The sequence below is a fragment of the Panthera uncia genome, chromosome C2, assembly GCF_023721935.1.
Source record: "Panthera uncia isolate 11264 chromosome C2, Puncia_PCG_1.0, whole genome shotgun sequence".
Lineage (NCBI taxonomy): Eukaryota > Metazoa > Chordata > Mammalia > Carnivora > Felidae > Panthera > Panthera uncia.
This window is the reverse complement of record NC_064810.1, coordinates 129,210,825-129,231,459: the sequence shown is the minus strand read 5'-3', so window position 1 is coordinate 129,231,459 and position 20,635 is coordinate 129,210,825. Positions and strand designations below refer to the sequence as shown.

Here is a 20,635-nt window from a genome sequence, read left to right as displayed (position 1 = left end):
GTCTAGAGTAACTTTTGTTTGTCGTAACTGGAGGAGTGCTCCTGGCATCTAACAGGTAGAGGTCGGGGTACTGCTAAATGTCCTACGGTGTCCTATGATGCATGGACTGCCCTCCATGATAAAAATTATCATAGTGCTAAGGTTAAGATACTGTGAATTACAAATTAAAGATATAAATAACAAATAGAATAGCCTCACTTTTATGGCCTTCAGTGCTTTATTTACCTGTTAGCCATCCTCACCAAACTCACACTTAACTTCAGTATAGAATTATTTGTGTTTTGGATTATTTGTGTTTGCCCTTAATCCTTTCACCTGAAGCCCACTTGAATAAACACCTTGTTTTCTTCCATGCAGCCTGCAAAGAGATGAAAGCAGACATCATGTTTCTGGTGGACAGTTCTGGCAGTATAGGACTTGAAAACTTCAGCAAAATGAAAACATTTATGAAAAACCTGGTGAGCAAATCTCAGATTGGGGCAGATCGGGTGCAGATCGGCGTAGTGCAGTTCAGCGACATCAATAAGGAGGAATTTCCGCTCGATAGATACATGTCCCAACATGAAATTTCAGATGCAATAGACCGGATGGCTCACATTGGAGAAACCACCTTGACGGGTGGTGCCCTGACCTTTATGTCTCAGTACTTCAGCCCTGCCAAGGGGGCCCGGCCCAATGTCAGGAGGTTTCTCATCCTCATCACTGATGGTGAAGCTCAGGACATAGTCAAGGAGCCAGCAGTAGCTCTTCGACAAGAAGGCATAATAATCTACTCGGTGGGGGTGTTTGGCTCCAATGTCACCCAGCTTGAGGAGATCAGCGGGAGGCCAGAGATGGTGTTTTATGTTGAGAATTTTGATATTCTGCAGCACATTGAAGATGATCTTGTTTTTGGAATATGCAGCCCCCGTGAAGGTAGGTGTGAGCACATGCACTAGTGGCATTTTCCAAAATACGTCTGTGTTAGCCATTGTTGCTTGAATTAAATAAACTATTTGAACCTTGTAAACTTTGCTTAATTGGAATGTTCATCCCCGTGACTTTTTACCTACGTATAAAATGCACCTTTCCTCATCAGAACTGTCGAATGAATACAGAATAATTTTGGTCCACCTGGATTGTTCCCCATTTGTAGACAAAGAGCACTAGGACAATGTCTTAGGCCTGGTTCCCCGGAAACAGAAGCTAAGTCAGAGGCTCTTGGGGAAGTGATTTTATTGAAGGCCTTTTCAGAAAGGGGGTAAGGGAAGTAGGACAGGGCAGGGGTGGGAGCTGAGTGAGGAGGCAGTCTCAGCTATAGTACGGCTTCAGCCTGACCCCATGGGGAACCCTGGAGCCTGAGTTATACCAGAGTCTGTTCCACCTGGAGGCAAGCAGCCAGCCTCATATAACCGGTGTCCTTGGGCTATGTTTGAGGCAAGCAGTACTGGAGCATAACCTCCTGGGCGAGGTGACTGCCCTTTGACCTAACACCCAATGTATGTTTATTTGTTTTACAATTTTTAAAAGCCAGTACTTCTGTAAAGTGAGATAACATTTGTAAAAACACTTTGATATTAAATCCTATCAAGGAGGAGTATCCTATGGGAACGTGAGCAACGGATGCCTTGAAGGAGGTAAATAGTAGAGTCCCCATCCTCTGCCCGTGAAACTGCAGAGTAATGCAGGTGATGAAACAAGTCGAGCAAATAGAAGGGACCGATTGACATTGTGATCCCTGGGCCTTGATGCCTGAGGCATTCTGAAAAATCTCTACGAAGAAGATGGGTCTTAACAGAGTTTTGAGGAAAGAGAGGAACGTTGTTGGTCAAATAACAGATCTGTCCAACTCCCACTGGAAGGTTTGGTGATTGTGGTATGTGCTTTGTAGAAAATAAACCTGGATTGTATTTCTCGATAATTCCATCCAGAACAAATCTGAATCTTCAAAGGGTACCAACACTGAGCAATCTATACTCTAGTCCCTTGGGTAATGCAGGCGGGCTCCCCAGGGCAGCCAAAGGCCAGAGAGACGTAGTTTCTTCTTTTGTGGAACCAGCCTTTCCTGAGAGCTTGGTTTATGACTATGTACACGTGGCCTCTAGTCAGTGAGATAAGCACATTGATTGGCTCTGAGACTTTCAACAGAGTTTCAATAGCAAGCAAGTGGCTTGCAGAGGAAGAAAATGTGGTGAGCTTCTAGGGAGGGGGCCTATTTTGACCCCAGTCTGTTTCTCCAGAGTGGGTGAGTTAACATCTGGAACATACCTTTCTAATGCCTGTGGAGAGATTGTGCTGCAGAAAGACTTAATCATCAACCATCTTAGGATTCGACTTCTCCAGCATGAATGAGTTGTAGTTTGGAACTCTGTGCCTTTAAATAGAATGTGTTGCACACACAAGGATTAGGTAATTAACTGGATCTTACCAGCTTCACTGTTCCATGCCATTGACCCACAGTTTGAAAAGTTAATAGGAGCATCATGCCAGGACCACTTAGTTAGGCCAAGTGTGAGATGGGCTTATTTCTATGATGAGGCCCAATAATGACAATAGATAATGTTTCAAGGAAGTTAAAAAGAAAGAAGATGTAACCCTGAAGAATCAGCTGTCATATAACTGAAAAAGTATACAGTGTTTCCAAATTCATTTTCATGTGGTCATTTCCCCAAGGTTTATTTTAAGAAAAAAATCGCATCCCTGTGGCTTAAAAAAAAAAAAAAAAAAAAGACAAATTTGTGTAAATGAAAGCACATGTTGAAGAAACTATTTATACAGGAAAATGTCTACAGAATTTAGGTTTCCTTTTTAGTTTAAAGCATTTGAAGTGTTTATTCCTCTGATCCTGTGACTGTTGGCCCCCTCTGTGGGCCCTACAGTAGGCTTCATATCTACCTTGTCCTAAAAGCTTGCCTGAGTATTTCTACATACTAGCAGCACAAATGTACGTGTATTGTGTCTGTTACCCAAGGAATGGACATCCTAATGTACAACTTGATCCCATGGAGAGGAGACCCTGGCAATTAAAACACAGGTGTGGGGAGAGGAGTGTCCAAAGTTAATTTCATGTGGTTTTCCTTTCTCTTTCTCTTCTAGAATGCAAGCGAATTGAAGTTCTGGATGTTGTGTTTGTAATTGATAGCTCTGGAAGCATTGACTATGACGAATATAATATCATGAAAGACTTTATGATTGACTTGGTGAAAAAAGCTGACGTTGGCAAAAATCAGGTCCGGTTTGGGGCTCTGAAGTATGCTGATGACCCAGAGGTACTGTTTTATCTGGATAACCTCAGCACAAAATGGGAGGTGATTTCGGTGCTCCAGAATGACCAGCCCATGGGGGGCAATACTTACACCGCTGAGGCACTAGGCTTTTCAGACCACATGTTCACTGAAGCCCGGGGCAGCCGCCTGCACAAAGGGGTCCCCCAAGTCCTCATTGTGATCACCGATGGGGAATCCCACGATGCAGATAAGCTCAATGCCACAGCCAAGGCCTTGAGGGACAAAGGCATTCTTGTTCTGGCTGTGGGGATCGCTGGTGCCAATCCTGTAGAACTGCTAGCTATGGCAGGATCAAGTGACAAGTACTTCTTCGTGGAGACTTTTGGAGGACTGAAGGGGATATTTTCAGATGTGTCAGCCAGTGTATGTAACACTTCGAAAGTAGGTAAGATTTGTCAATTACATTTTTTCTTAATTATCAGCTGAGATCTAAGTGAGGGAGAAACCAAAGCAATAGCCTTCAGGAGCAAGTTCTCTAGAGAGGAGAAAAGGAGCACCAATTGTCCTAGAACTCCCCATGTTATAGACTCTCAGGGCTGGAAGGATCTCAAAGGCATTTCATTTGGCCTCCTCCCCGTGGAGGAAATCTTCCACAGCATTCCTACTCCCTGCTTAAACCCGTCTAATGATGGAGAATTCACCATCTTTGAACAGGCTTTGTTGATCAGAACACAAAGTTGGTGACACATCCTTCCTACCCACTCCTACCTCCACGTCTTCTTCCTCCTTTTCACGTAAGAAATCAATTCCGTCCCTTCCTCAGAGCCAGCAGGTCTTGCCTGAAATCTTCTCTCTGGCAGTCTGGAAGTCTCCAGTCCCTTCACCTTATTTCTGTTATGGCAAAAGCTCGTTTAGAACATGGAGCCTGATATTAAATTCCGGACCCCAGTGTTTCTAGAGCAGAGAACGGGGATTTTGTTTGCCATGTGTTTCTAGTTCTGTGGCTAGAGATTATACTGCCACATTTATGTATGTATAAACTCATTCATTCAGTTGCCATTCTACCCCTTTGTTTTAAAGGGACACTGTGGTCTATTAAAATTCCTTAGTATTTTTATTAAGGTGTGTTTTACAAAAAATACTGTCATTAGATGAATTGCTACTGATCCAGGATTCCAACATCTTGGGTGCAGTTCCTTTTCTGGTTTTCCTATGCCTTGCCTCCTTAGAAGGCAGCTACTACCTTTTTCTTTCATGAAACTAACAATCTGTCTCAGTCTTACTGAAAACTGGTACAACTCTTAGCTTCTGTTGGCCAATGACTAAAATTTGATCTGTCCTTTTAAGGCCACTGCAGAAGTTGACATTGAAATTTTGTATTGACACTTCTCCCTTAGGTGTTAAAAAAATATATATATGTTTAATTTCCTTTATATGAAACCAAAACAAAGGAATTATTGAGTTAACCAATTCCTAAAGTTAACTGATTCTGATTGCCTTATTTCTCTTTATCCCTTTCTTGCTTATCTTGACTGCTGGAATCTCAGACACCTTTCATCTTAGGCTAACATGAGAATTAATTAAGTCAGTGGTGAGTTCTCTGGGGGAATTCAAGGAAATGATAATGTTTACCAGAAGGCTCAGGAATACACATGAGCCTGTGCCAAGCATAACTCATTCGTTGGCAGTGGTCTTTCATATTCTTTTTGTTTTGTATTTGTTGTATTAACACAAAGGAAGCATCTCTAAACTGTGTTGCATTGTTCAAAAATGTTTTTCCTCAAGTAGATGCTCTTGCCTATATGGACCAGAAAAGGGGCTGAAAAAGAAGAATACAGACAAGATATAGACTGGAAGGCATGATTTTAAAACCTCAGTTTGCCCTAGTAATAACCAGAAAAGTATTGATTGGCTTAACAAGCCAGGGAGGCCAAGTCAATAATACAGACCATCTGTCTTTTTGTTTGAGTCTCTAAATGGATGTGTACTATTTTGTTTTTTCTTGCTGTGCTACCACTATCACTGGGTTTTCTGGAAGGGTTAAGGCTAGATTGCAAGTAAAAATGAATTTTCTGTGCCCCCCCCCCATTCTCTGGCATCTCTGAAAAGAAAATGGCATTAAGACCAAATGGAATACCCAAGAAAGGCATAAAAGGATGAACTGAGTGTTTTTATTTCCTCTCAATTAATGTGACCACCAATTGGCATATGATAAGATAAGAAACCATCTTCGGAAATATCATTTCTATATAGCAATGAACACGTAACCTTGCCAGGTTCAAGAAAAAAATAACAGCCTGATTTTTGTTGTTGTTACTTCCTTTCCTCTTCTTTGTAGATTGTGAAATTGAAAAAGTAGATCTTGTTTTCCTCATGGATGGCTCAAATAGCATTCACCCAGATGACTTCAGGAAGATGAAGGAATTCTTGGCATCTGTTGTTCAAGACTTTGATGTCAGTGTCAACAGAGTACGCATAGGAGCTGCCCAGTTTAGCCATACCTATCGGCCGGAATTTCCACTAGGAACTTTCATAGGCAAAACCGAGATATCGCTTAAGATTGAAAACATCCAACAGATCTTTGGATACACACACATCGGTGCCGCACTCCGGCAGGTGGGGCATTACTTCCGGCCAGACATGGGCAGCCGGATAAATGCAGGTACCCCACAAGTGTTGCTGGTCCTCACAGATGGCCAGTCCCAAGATGAGGTGGCTCAGGCCGCTGAAGACCTGCGACACAAAGGTATTGACATTTACTCTGTGGGCATTGGGGATGTGGATGACCAACAGCTCATTCAGATCACTGGGACTGCAGATAAAAAACTGACAGTTCATAACTTTGACGAACTGACAAAGGTCAAGAAAAGGATAGTTCGCAACATCTGTACCTCGGGGGGTGAGAGCAGTAAGTATTTACTGTGTGCTTCATATTTCTTCCTTCCCTGTCTTTGCTGACATTTTCCTCAAGCTCTGTTTACATCCCCTGGGGCTGGTAGGAGAATTCAGATTTGTGCCTCTGGATTTCAGATTGAACTTTTCACAGTCATCGTGAATTTTTTTTTTGTGACTCGTGGACTGCAAAACAGGACATATGAGAGCCTTTGTCTTTTTTTTTTTTTTTTTTTCTCTCCCATATCCTGCGAGTGCATGCCTTTGTGAATGAGAATGCAGTCGCTTCAGAAGGTGTGAGGGAAAGGCCATTGTTTACAGTCTCATTGGTTTCAGAGGTTGGAGACAGTCTCAAAGAAGTAAACTATTCTATAGGTTTTCGTGGCCTGGCAATAGGGCCTTCAGGCTGCCAGGTGCTGTGGTACAGGTATATAGAGAATGAACAGCCTTGAAGATTTATATCTTTATTATGAAACGTTTTACAGCAGAAGTTAGTAAATATCTTCTTAAAAATTAGTCCGTTTTGACATTTTCCCAACAGATGGAAAAAAAGGTCTTGAAAGAGGGATGATTTTTTTCTATCTTTATAGAAGTGCCCAATGGGTTGGCTGTGATTCTGTGTAACTACCTATGGTAAACATAAACTCTAGATTTTCACCAAGAAGAGGAAAGCTATATGGTTGCTAAGAGACAGCTCTGGAGACAGTCACCCTGGCTACAAATCCCTGCTCAAATGGCCATTTTTTTTCTTGGACAGGTTGCTTAACTTTTCTAAGTTCAATTTTCTCATCTGTAGAATGTGAACGATAGCAGCACCTAGTTCAAAAGATCATTGTCAAGATTAAATGAGAAAATGCGCATTTAAACTTTATAATTACGTCCCAGGTGTCATGCTTATTCAGAGTAAAGTCACTTCATTTTTGTCTATCACTGATCCATTAAATTTATTCATGGGGGCCAGCTCTTTCCTTGCCCCTAGTCACTTTCAGGAAATACATGAACCTTTTCTCAGTGATTAATATGTCCATCAAAAGGTAACCACTAAAACTAAAAACTTGATTTAAGGTTACTCCACTTTCCCAGCCTCCCATAGGCTGCTCTCCCACCACAACAGAGGAGGCCACGCATGGCAATTTACCTACTGTCCCCCACCTATTACTTCTACCCACCTCTTCCAGACCCTGTTCTCTTGTTGCTAGCCATGGTTTCTGGCCTCTCCAGAATGGGTTAGGGAAGGAAGAAGAGCTAAAGAAATACAGAAAAGTTCTTGCTTGATGATGCTTGCCAAGAATTGGTTTTCTGTGACCATGTAAATCTGGGTCCTTCAAAGGACCATTCATGGGTCCTTCAAAGACTTCCCTTCTTGACCTCCACCCTCTCTCCCCCCACCAAAGCACATTTGTCAGGGGATCTCTCAACCATAGTTCCCTTGAAAAAGGTAAGCATGTCTCAGTTCCAGAGTTGCCTTATGCCTTCCTCAGCCTCTGGGCATCTAGTGATCCCTCCAGCTTTATTCTGTCCTCTCTTTGGCCTTCCAGTTAGCCTTCTTGGACAGGACATCAGAGGGGTCCACAACAACTCCTCACATATGGCCATGTCCGTTCCATGGGAAACAATAACATATCCATTGCCCCAGTAAACACTGGAAGTTAAGGTCCCTCAGTGTGGTCACCCCTCCTTTGCAGAGAGATCAGTGTGCCATCCTGTGACTCATTATTTAGAATTTCTAGGTTTGTCTCATCTCTGAGCTGTCTCTTAAAGCTCCTCTTACCTGGCTTAAAGAGGAAGTTACTTCCTTTCCTTCTATGTGTGTGTACGTGTACATGTAGTGAGAGACCTCACAGCGTATCAACAGTTCTCTCCCCCAAAATGTTCTCCTAAGCTCTAAGCTCAAACCTTTTATAAGACCCAGTGTGTAGGCTAAAGGTTAAGAGTCGCATAATTGATTAGGGGCTACTGTCTTCATAAATTCTGCTGCATGATATCCCCGTACTTTGGAATGTCTGGTGACCTCAGCCAGACCTTCCACATTAATTTCCTGTTTGACATGAAATACCCATTTGCAATTATTAGGCAGAAAATTATCTTGGAACCATCTAGTCTCTACTTGAGAAAGTGAAAGAAAACCACGTTGAAAGTCAAAACCAGGAGTATACACTCCCAAGTAGTCACTAAATTATCTTTAAAGGAAATAGTCATGAATGTAAAAATAAATAAAAGTACTCTATATGAAGATAAACTTAAAGTCATTACTGCAGCAAGCAAGAATGTACCTTTGTAGCCAAGCTGCAGGCCAAGGACTGGTGAGCCTGGGATGAACACTGATAAAACCCCAAAAGTATGTGAAAATATACTAGAGGATACCAGCTCTTCTTAAACTATAAACCCCGAGTCGAGGAGATCAGATAATAGTTTGGTATGACTCAAAGCAAATCAGGCTTAGAGCCTAAACACCTAGCTTTGCTTCTTATTTAAAATACGCATAATTGAGCTCATACCATTTTCTAGCTTTTAATATACACTCTTTTCTAATAATAAACATAGCGATTTTCTTTAAAAAAAAATTAAAAAAAAAATAAAATACGCATAACTTTGGAGAAGTCCCGATCCTTTTTTCTCTCATTTGTGAAGTTAAATCCTCTTTCTCTGATTGTATATACGATTCAGTGTGTGTGAAAGGACAGGCAGCTGCATAGAGATATGGGAGAAGTGACTAAGAATCAGCGTTGCTTTTTTTTTTGTTTTTAATGTTTGTTTATTCTTGAGAGAGAGAGAGACAGAGACAGAGAGACAGAGAACAAGCAGGGGAGGGGCAGAGAGAGAGGGAGGCACAGAATCCAAAGCAGGCTCCAGGCTCTGAGCCAACACAAAGCCCGATACGGGGCTCAAACCCACAAATCGCGAGATCATGGCATGAGCCGAAATCAGCCGCTTAACCGACTGAGCCACCCAGGCACCCCAGGAATCAGTATTTCTTGAGCATCCGTGAAGGATTGAGCATGGCGCTCTAAGCATTTTAAATGCATTATCTGATTAAATTCTCTCAAAACTGAGTGGTTTGTATTTTTCTTCCCATTTATAATGAGGAAACTAGGGTTTAAAGGAATATTGGTAACCTGGCCCAGATCATACAGGAAGTAACAGACAACAGATGTTGAAACCTAGTTCTGTCTGACTCCAACCCTTTTTCTGTTGTCGGTAAATTAAGCTGTCTTCTTGCTATAGTTGTCTAGGTTATCTGATGCTGACATTATACAGGACTGGTGTCTAAGTGTTGTGCTTCGCCAATTAATAGCTGAACTTAAGACAAGGTGTGTGTCCTGAAAGTGTTCCCACAAGCTGCTGCCCCCTAAGGAGACCACTTGCTGTGAAAATATCACTTCTACTTCTAGTAGAAGAACTTGTAACCTGCATAACCTATCAACACTAACCACCCAGGAAGTGGTAAAACAAGATTAAGGTAGTTCAGTGTATGAACCCCAGACAAACCTGGATCTGAATCCCAAGTGTGAGATCCATGGTAATAACTGGGAGAGCCTGGACAAGCTGCTCTAAGTCACAGTAAAAGGAATATTAGAGGAGTTTCAGCATATGCTGTTTCATAAGGATAAGTGAGATCATGAGTGGGAAGTACATGACATATATGCACAGAATATTAGTAACTAGCAGAGAGTATTGCAGAGGGTATCTTGAAATGATCTGATAAATACAAATACATGGAATCATGGGGTCAGTTCACAGAAGTACCATTTACCAAGAGTTCCTTAGTTTGGGAACATTAATATTTTTGCAGTGGTTCAGATTTACATTCAAATTTTATGTCTCAGTATACAACAAATTCCCGTAAGCAACTGAACTCCAAAGTCTGTTTTCTTACCTTTACTCATGCTTATTTTCCCGATTTTTCTTTGAGCCTGCTTATTCTGACCATCGAGAGGAGATGCCAGGCAGTGTTCGGGACATGGAAATGCTCCCTGTTTCATGGAGCTGTGATTAGGGTAGCAAAAGAATCAATGGTACCTCTTATCGTTTGCCTCCTCATGGGTAGATTAATCAAAAAGAGTTAAACAAGAGGTTAGTCTGATTAATATGAGGATTTGATTCAAGGAATGTGAGAAATGTAAGGACAAAAATAGATGATCATTTGCAACTTTCCTTGACCAGAATCTCTTTAGGTTTATGTCTTAATTGCATTCTGTAGAAAATGGAGCTCAAAGCAAAGTTTATATGCTAATACTTGATGTGCTACTACTTTGGGAGTACAGTCCCAGGGAAGCAAGAATGAGTGTAAGGAAGTGATCTAGGAAAGGACAAAAAGTAAATACAAGATGGTATGTTCCTAAGCCTGCTGCAGCTTCTTGAGAAACCATAATTGGTGCATTAGTCATGCAGAATGTCACCAAAGAAGCTGTATGGAACAAACACATAGATGGGCCCATCAGGGGGAATAGAGAAGAGGATCTATCTGCCAGTTTCCCCTCAACTACTGCCTTTCATTGATCAGACTTACTCTCAAGGAGAGTTAATTCTCCCACACTACTATGTTGTGTTATCCAGTCTTTCAGGGAAACCAGACACAGGACCCACGGTGAATTACATATGTGGCGGTAAGTGGTGGAAGGAGCCAGAGTTCCTGTGAGTTCAGCTGAGGTGGACATGGGAACCAGAGTCATCATGGCCCTCCTGCACTGAGGATGAAGGCCATGCTAAAGACTTGCCCTCGGCCATACACTGTTGGGACACCAGATGATGATGGAAGCTGAGACTATCCATTGGACAAATGTCCAAGTCCTGGATTGGGTAGGGGAGAGGTAGTGAGTCTGAGAAATATATGAACCGGGTCTCTTACACTAACTATTTTCTAGACCATTCTTTTTTCATCTAAGATACCCCTTCTTTCAAAGGCCCCGAACAAATTTCTCTCTTATCCCAACCAATAACTGCCAATAGCCCAACTTTCCCCTTTAAAATATTTAGGAATTGTTTTCTAATCTTACTGATATGTCCTACCTTCCTAACAGTAGTTATTAATACTAAGAATCTTCCATCAACTCCAATTATGAACTCTCTTTATAAATCAGATAATTAAAATGAGTTTTTAGGTCTGGCAGGAAAACTGTTAACACTACCTGTTTGGTCCAGTCCCCTCTTTTCTTTTGCATTTTTATTTTGGAATGTATAATCTGATTTTTAGAAACAAGAAAATTAATGTCCAAAAAGGTTAAGAGATTTGCCAGAAGTTATTTAACAGTAACAGAGTTGGGACTATTCCGTGGCTGAGAGTAACCATTGAGCCTTCTCACTTAACGACCTCCCCCTTCCAGGCTTCCACCCTGGTTTGTGAGGGTGCTCAAAACAAGAGTTTTGCTTCTCCTTGTTATCTTCCTCCACAGCCAGCCCTGTGGACTCCCTTCCTGATTTGCCCTGTGTTTATTGCCGCTTTTCAATATCCCTTCCTCCTATCCTAAATTAACCCTTCCTTATTTCTCTTTTCCAAAACCATTCCTGCCTCTTGTTAGCTCTGAAGGGCTCCTGATTGGAGGGCCAATGTCTCTGTAGACTTGGTAAGGCCCTTCCTTCCATGAGAGCCCACTTGATGAGTAGGGTCTACTCTAATTGTATTCAGACATATAGCTGCCAACTCTATGCTGGTTTCTCAAATTCCATTCCATTGATCACATTATTATGGAATCATTTGTCAATTTGAATTAGTTAAATACAAGGAACTTATTTACTAGAGTGTGTACTTCCAGTAATCTAGACCAAAAGTTAAAACACTTAATTTTTAGAGGGGACAGTTCCCAGGATCATTCAATGACATTTTGGCATTGCTGCCAATGTTTGTTTTTTCACAAGAAACTGTTTTCCTTGAAGGCTGTGATCTGTTTGGGTTACTGAATGGTTTTCTGTTCAGGGGTTAAAACAGTGTCCATCCAAGAGTGAAACTTGCAATCTCAAGATAGAAATGAAAGGATATCGATTCAACAGGGATTTTGGAAAGGACATATTCTGATGCTTTTGGCTAGTTTCTTTCTTTTTATCTCCTTTTCTAAATATTGCAGAAGAGATTTTCCAATAAGTATATATGGCAAAGTAAGCAATAAAGAAAAACTGAAGAAAACCCACCTTTCAGATTTTTTTGGTAACAGCAGTTTACCTCAAATGTGATGGTGAAAATTGATGACCAAATAAGGCTTTTATTTTTCCCTCACCCAAATCTTTTCTCATTAAACATGAATAAGGGGACAAGGGAGTGGGATAAAAATGAATCAAGTTTACTGACCCTTATTTTAAAACTTGAAAATGACATTTTGATTTCAAATACTTGTAAATGTACAACTGACCAGTGTGTCTAGAGGTAGTGTAGGTGGGCCTTTGTCCACACAACAGATATCTGAAAAACTCCTTATCTGAACAAAGCAAATTAAAAATAAACTTTCCCTCCCACCTATTTTTTGTTTTTGTTTTTTTTAACCAAGCAAACTGGTAAAATTTGCTGAATTTGTATCCAGCTGAATTTGCTGAAGTTTTGGAAAGCTGAAGTTCTGGAAAGAAGAATGCATATGTCCTACAACTTTATCCTTCTCTGGTTATACTCCCTTTCGGAGGCTTAGTTTAAATTATCAAGTCCCTTCTAGTTTCTCCAATGCTCACATGTCCCTGGCCTTAGTAGGGATAAGAGCAAAGCACTCTAAATGGAAAACTCTAAGTATTTCTCGAATCCCGGAATGGCAAAGGTTTCAGCTTCCTGACTGCCTGAGCTCTGAAGGCAACACCGTCTTTGGCATAAACTAAGCAAGATCCCAAAGGATCTCTTGGAGTTTTTCTTTTTTACTTTTTCCTTTCTGAGTGGATGTTAGAAGACAAAAAGAAGATGGGGTGCCTGGGTGGCTCAGTCGGTTGAGCATCTGGTTTCGGCTCAGGTCATGATCTCACGGTTTTTGAGTTCGAGCCCCGTGTCGAGCTCTGTGCTGACAGCTCGGACCCCGGAGCCTGCTTCAGATTCTGTGTCTCCCTCTCTCTCTGCTCCTCCCCTGCTGGTTCTCTGTCTCTGTCTCTCTCTGTCTCTCTCTCTCTCAAAAATAAATAAACATGAAAAAAAAATTTTTTAAAGAAGACAAAACGAAGAATCAAAGATCGATTTTAGAGAAATCATCATAGTCCTCACTTTAGACAAATCATGATTTATTTTTTCTAAATGACTATTCAAATTTTTGTATTTCCCTTCTAGTTAAAATTTGTTGAACGACCTTAATTAGTAAGTAGTATGATATGGATTTCCTATTGTAGACTATTACCATTTCCACTATAATTTTAGATATTTAGATGATTTTGCATGGCTTTTTCAGTGGCCACAAATGAAGTCTTTCAGAACTTTGTTACAAAATCCTTTAGATTTTATACCAGTTAAAAAAAATATTCTATCCTTGTACAGGTTGTCCAAGAGTGATTCTAAGCTTCTTCCTGTATTCACTCATGCTCTTCCTTGTTTTCCAACTTTATAACTGGAATAGAAATAAGAATTTCAAGTACCTTGATTCAGACACGGCATCCAAGCCAAACAAAGGTATTTGTGGATCTAATAAGATATACTTTTCCCTTGAACCCTAGATTGTTTTGTGGATGTTGTGGTCGGATTTGACATCTCAACTCATGAGAATGGGCAGACTTTGCTCGAAGGTCAGCCTTGGATACAAACCTACCTTCAAGACCTCTTACGTGCCATCAGCTCCCTCAATGGGGTAAGCTGTGAGGTGGGCACAGAGACTCAGGTTAGTGTGGCTTTTCAAGTGACCAATGCCATGGAAAAATATTCCCCCAAGTTTGAGATCTATAGTGAAAACATACTGAACAGCTTGAAGGATATAACAGTTAAAGGACCATCTCTTCTCAACACAAACCTCTTGAATTCTCTGTGGGATGCATTTCAGAATAAATCAGCTGCTCGAGGAAAGGTAACCTGATTTTATTTTATTTGTCAATCTGTGATTTCAATGACATCCTTTTTACTCATTTTTCTCTTTGAATACTTTCCTAGGTGGTTCTCTTATTTTCAGATGGATTGGATGATGACATTGAAAAGCTGGAACAAAAATCTGATGAACTGAGAAAAGAAGGTATTGAGCATAGGGAGAGGTGGGAAAGGAGTGTTTAATGATTTAATAACCTCAGAACTTAATTCTGACTCTTACATTCTCAAGCACTCAAATAACCCTAAATTTGCCAACCAATACGCATTTGGGAGAACAAATGAGCTCTCAAAACATTTTGGCGTCTACTTTTTCCTTCATACTCTATGCGTGTGAAACAGCACTGAATACAAAGTCATACCCTTTCTCTTGTATCGCTGTGTTTCTTCTTCCTGAGCTTTCCTGGAGAGTGTTCCTGTCTCCCTTGGTGTCTGCAGAAGTGAACAGTGTATTTCTTCTTGAGCAAGGAATGGGACAGTTGGATTATTTTCTTCTGACACTGTTAAAGTTTTCAGAATTGCGTGCGTTGTTGGACAAGTCTACTCGTGTTTTGGAGCTTCCTAATTAGTTCCTTCCTTCAGACCACAGAGGGACCAACCATGGTGCTTATGAGTTTTTCAGGCACTGGCGCTGGGCTTTTCATTTTGGGAACCTGTGCCCAGACTGACTTATTGTCAGTTTTACTAAAGTATGGATCAGTGGAAGAAAAATGCATCCACATGTTTTGGTTTGACTAAGAATAGAAATACTTGCCTGTAAGTGGATGCTATTGGTGCCCCACCCAGACCCCCTTTCCAAGCAGATTCCTCCATCTTCAAGCTGCTGGGATTATTGGCTGCTAGAAACTCACAGGCTCTCCTTTGAAGAATTGCTGTTGGCCAGTGGAAGCCACTGGAAGGTTACTCCCTACCCCACCTCTAGGCTGCAGGTAGAGTAAAAAGAGTTGGTCCTTTACCTCAAAATGACACCAGTTCTGTGGTGTAATTTATGTTCTAGAGTTCTCCATGGGATCAGGGTGAAGCTAGTCTTCAGCTGAAACACTTTCGAGCTCCGCTCCTTCCTCTGCCCTGTCTTGCTTTCACCCTGTTCTTCTAAGAGTGCTTCCTCAATAAATTGTATGCATCCAAATCCATATCTCAGGCTCTTCTTCTGGGGAACCTGGCCTAAGACAGCTGCTTAGGCTGCTCCCCAGTTAGCTGCTAGAAGCTGGGTGGACTTTGTCTTTTTCGTTTGGTTCTCTCTCCTCAATCTTAAACAAATTACAAAGTTAACTGAATTTACAGCTGGAAAGTAATTTTTATTTTGCCCTTTATTTGCTAAAGCTGATTTCTTTTTATTCTTTCAAGTCTGGGACTTTTTTTATGATCTGAGGTGGAGATATTAGTGAAGACTGAGCATAAGTCTCTAGAGTGCTTAGTGTGGGTGGCTAGGGATTTTTGGGGTTTTTGTTTGTTTGTTTGTTTTGTTTTTTTTTCCAGCGTTTCTTTTATGGGGAAGAGATACATCAAGAGTTTTCTCCATGAAGTTTTCCTTGGAAAATCCAGATTTCTAAGACCAACCTTCTTTCTCCCAACTCCCCCAAAAAAAAAACCTAATAAATGAGCTTCAACTCCAGAAGCTGGATTTTTAATACCCCCCAAATTCAGAATCTTTGAATGGCACTGATAAAGGGATGGTGGCCATAATGCGTTTTTAAAAGTGTTAAATGGCTCTCAATATGGGTAGGGAGTACCTCTAGTTCTGGCTTCCTATATTTAAACATACATGATTTCAGTTGATGTTTGGCCCCATGATCTATTAACCTAGGAAGGCCTCCCTAATTTGAGGCCAGGTATCTATCTGTCTATCTATCTATCAATCTATCTCTCTAAACTGTGCAATTATCGTGATACAAGAAGAGACCAAGAGAAAAGGATCCTCAGTGGTGGCTGTGGCTTTATAACTAGTCCATATGGACTGGAGTTTGAATTTAATTTTTTAAATCTAGTGCTCTAGAGTCTTCCCAGGGATTCTTTTATTCTTTCAGGTTTTATAATCTTTTCTTCCTGAAATTATTTTTATAAATTGTATTTAAGATGACCTGACTTCTTTCTACAAAATTTTTTTTGACGTTTGTTCATTTTTGAGAGCCAGAGACAGAGCGTGAGTTAGGGAGGGGCAGAGGGAGAGAGACACACACAGAGTCCGAAGCAGGCTCCAGGCTCTGAGCTGTCAGCACAGAGCCCGATACGGGGTTTGAACTCATGAACCATGAGATCAGGACCTGAGCTGAATTTGGACGCTTAACCGACTGAGCCACCCAGGTGCCCCAAGATCATCTGACTTCTTATTAGATGAGTCTGAAAGGAGCAGAATCGGAGTCCTCCATCCTGAGAAAAACAGTTACAAATAATAGTTATTGCATATTTCCTGCAAAACAACAATCCCATGGTTCTCATGACTCTTAAATTTTTATATTTCCTGGAACTTATAAGAAAAATTCCCCCCTCATAAATAGATCCATTAGCATGCCTTCTCTTGATCATTAAACTCTGTTGATGAACTCAGCATTCTTCTGTTTCCCAGCCGGCTTCACCATCCCTTTTCTCCTTGTCATTCTCATTCCTGGAAGAGTGGCTAATGCCTTGTTGCTTTGAGACAAGCCAGAGATGTCAACGCTACAACCCGGGAAGTCCAGGCAAATCAGGACACGTTCGTCACCCTATTCTTTGGTGTTTCTTTCTTCCTTCCATTTCAGCCAGCCACTCTGCTTTCCTCTCCTATAACTTGAACCTCCCCAGTATGTCCCTGAAACTTTGTTCTCTTCATTCTTCTCTTCTTCTCGCTCAAAATAATTCAGAATCATATTACACTTAGAAGGCGTTCTGAACTTTCAGGTCCGTGAACATTTCCTTTTCCTAGTTCATTGGTTTCCACGTCCGATCTAAAGAATTCTTCACCCATCCATAATGAAATGAGAAAACTTAGTCCAATGGAGTCAGGTTTTCATAAAGCTAAGTTTATTCCATTTTAGGATTGCTCTTTACTCTGATGATGTTGTTAGTATGTTTTTGTTACTAAGATATCCTTTGATTGTAGGCTTTGGAATCAGGCTTTCCAGGTAGAAACCTAAAAATACCACTTGAGCCAGTCATTTAACTTCTCCAAGCTTCAGTTCACTTGTCTGTAAAATACAGCTATAATCCTACATACCCATACAGTTGTATTTGTATCTTACAAATAAGATAATGCATGGAAAGCACTTAACCAACTCCCAGCCACATAGTAACTATTAATAAATGAGAGCACAGTAGTTACTATGGTTACCTCCACCATAACGATGGCCAGTGTTATTACCATTATCATTTCAAGGTTATATCAATCAATATTTATCATTTCATGTTTGTATTAATTAATACTGTGCTAAGTAAGTCAACACTCTGTCAGTCCCTGAACATTTTCTTTGAAATATTCTGGTCTATAAAATTCCAAAGCTTATGAGCTACAGCTCTGGATGATTATGTCATTTGTTTCTAATTGCCTGATAAGAGGTCTCTTACTGTCGAACAGTCTCTTACTTATTATAATTCCAACTGGATTATTGATTCCTTATGAGGGCTTTATAGCTGTGCTTCTCAAACTTCAATGTGCATACAAATCATGTGGTGGTTTTATTAAAATACAGATTCGGATTCTATAGGTCTGGGATGGGGCTTGAAATTCTGTATTTCTGATAAGTTCCCAGGTGATGTAAGTCCTGCTGTCAGAGGATCCCCCTTTGAATGGCAAAAATTTAGAACACTTGCTTTTTTGATAGATGAATTCCTGTATATGTTAGTATACTCTCTGGGCCCTTTTTACATCACTATATCTCACTTCAAATCATGAGGGAACTGGAAGTTCTACTGTAATATCCCCTGTCTCCAGTTTAACTAGTTTTAAGAAAATGTAATTCCTGGTGTTCTCTGATGATAATCTTGTCACTTGTCAGTTTTACATTGTGTGGTTGGGGGAAGTTGACAACAAAATGAGTGTTCCTCTTGCAACTGTTTTCCTAAAATAACAATTTAGGTACGTATGCAAATAGATTAAAATAACCAAACCCACCTCACCCGGAGTAAACTGTGTTGGATAGGACTGAATGCCCTCATAACTGTTGCTCTGGATGGAGCCAGCGACTCAAGTGACCTGGCTGATCTTCTCTACATTGAATTCGGGAAAGGGTTTGAGTATAGGACCCAGCTCACTATTGGAATGAGGGACCTTGGGAGCCGACTGTCAAAGCAACTGGTATGTTACTTAGAAAAGGCTGGTGAGTTTAAACTTTCTGTCTTGTATATAGATTTAATATTTATGCTTATGAATTTCACTTGGGAATGAAAAAAGCTTTTCTGAAGTAGTGAACAACCTAAATAAGAGGGTGTTTTGAAAAAAAAATGATAGAGATCTGTCAAAGCAAGTTTAATTAATGTGGTAGGCAAAAAAGAAGGAAGAAACTGAATAGCACCTACAGTCCTGCCCGAATTATAGTCACTGAACATAAGTGCCAGAGGGAATCTGGGGTGAGAGGATGAATCCGCTGCTCCCTCAGCCAGCCAGTGTTCACAGCCCTTGTGGATCCTAAGTGTTCCAGCTTACCACAGTGAGTATAATTCTAGTGTTTGAGATGTGTGTTTTCCCTGCAATGTGGCCTGTAAAGGAGAGTCAATTGCACTTGGAGTTCAACCAAAGAAAGAGCAACCTGCTTCGATGTTGGAGGAAGAACGAGTGATGGGATGATAGACCTCCTATGTTGTCCTGTGTGTGTGATCAAAAGCTTTTTCAGTGTCTTCACTGAGATGTTTGCCTTGTGAGCTCTTTTTAGAACCTAGTGCCGATGGGAGATGCATTCCAGTCATGCCCCTTTCAGAAATGTACATGAACTCAATAGAAGGAAGGGTTACTGAGTTACATGGCACTGCTTTCACCTTAATGACGGCCTAATAATTTGTGATTCACTGATGATTTATAAAATCTATAGTCACATCAAGACCCTTTCCAATAACATGCTAGCTCCTGCTGTTTCTCACCTATAGAATTTGCATACAAATAGATGTTTAAACACAATTTGTTCAGTGCAGAAATTATGTAAAAATAATCACTTCAGGAATATGGAGGGGCACCTGGGTGGCTCAGGTTGGTTGAGCATCTGACTCCTGATTTCAACTCAAGTCATGATCCCAGGGTCATGGGATTGGCCCCACCTTGGGTTCCACAACTAAGTGTGGAGCCTGCTTGGGATTCTTTCTCTGTCTCCCTCTGCCCCCTCCCCAGCTGGTGCTCTGTACTGACAGTGTGCACCCCGACACGGGGCTTGGTCCCGCGACCATGAGATAATGACCTGAGCCGAAATCAAGAGCCGGCACTTAATCAGATGAGCCACGCAGGCCCCTGTGGAGAAATTTTTTCTAATGGCTGAAAAGGAGCATTATATAATAATACAGAAGCACAATTGCTAAATGGTTATAACAAAACATTTTCATTGTTCATCACACTAGAATTTTGATGGGAAACTTCTCAACACAAAGATTGATTCTACCCTACTAAGGCCAAGCATGGTGTTTATTGAGAACTGAATTTTCCTAAAAATTAAATCTTATGGGTTAATTATAAAAATCCAGTGGAATCTGTCAGTTTTTCAGAGGACAACAATGTTCAGGATAAAATTCACTGACATTTTTCAATCCATAATATGGTTTTTCCGCCTGGGTGTAAAGAGGAATCTTCTCCCCATGCCCCTACCCTCAGCAAGTGTTTTGGAAATGTTGAGTGTGTAATTGGTGTGTTAGAAATCCTGTTACAAACTTTTCTGGAAGTGTTTACCACTGGACTCCATTGCAAGCCATATGACATTGGACGCTATCTAAATCCTCAAGCATACAAAGATTTCACAAAAGGGGAAAAGGAGCAAACAGCATTCATTATATCGAACAAAATATTGGGGGCAAAATTATATGAGGTAATCAACAACATCATGGTCAATGCCGGGATGGGGTGGAAATAGGAAATGAGTATGCAAGGAGTTGACCGTGGCTAAACTAAGCATTTCGAGAGCACGAAAGGATTTGATTTGATTCTGAAGTCCTCATGTGGTGGAGAATGCAGACCACAGAAGGAAGGATAGCAGCTAAAGAATGTCGCAGGCACTCTGTGGAGCACGGTCACATTAATGGCAAACGGGCTTCTGAAACAGTGGTAAAAGTCTGAATGACGCGGCTAAGCTTGTATGTGTGATTGGGAAGCAGTGCCATCAAATGTAATGTACTTCCCACCCTCCGCCAAGGTCAATGTTGCTGAGAGGACATGCTGCTGTTTATTCTGCAAGTGCATTGGAGGGGATGGCACAATGGGAGATCCTGGACCACCGGGCAAAAAGGTGATTTTAATTAAGATTTATGGTGCACTGTATGTGAATGTCATATGTCTGAAAGACATGAGTTTAGGTAGAAATAAAGGATGGTTTTTTAACTTCAAGATAGAGCCTGTGAGGTAACCACTTAGGATATTCCTCATCTTCTATGTCAAATTAGAGTCATGGCTTTCCCTTGG

General features: G+C 40.9%; 1 protein-coding gene across 1 annotated transcript in view; it reads left to right on the top strand.

Moving 5' to 3' along the window:
- COL6A6 (collagen type VI alpha 6 chain) overlaps positions 1-20,635 on the top strand; it is a 118,328-nt gene that overhangs the window by 7,752 nt on the left and 89,941 nt on the right. The window contains exons 5-11 of the mRNA XM_049629836.1: positions 358-915; positions 3,076-3,651; positions 5,545-6,114; positions 13,710-14,053; positions 14,137-14,215; positions 18,183-18,337; positions 20,370-20,462. Of these exons, the coding sequence (XP_049485793.1) occupies positions 358-915; positions 3,076-3,651; positions 5,545-6,114; positions 13,710-14,053; positions 14,137-14,215; positions 18,183-18,337; positions 20,370-20,462 (2,375 nt within the window). The remainder of the gene's footprint in view (positions 1-357; positions 916-3,075; positions 3,652-5,544; positions 6,115-13,709; positions 14,054-14,136; positions 14,216-18,182; positions 18,338-20,369; positions 20,463-20,635) is intronic.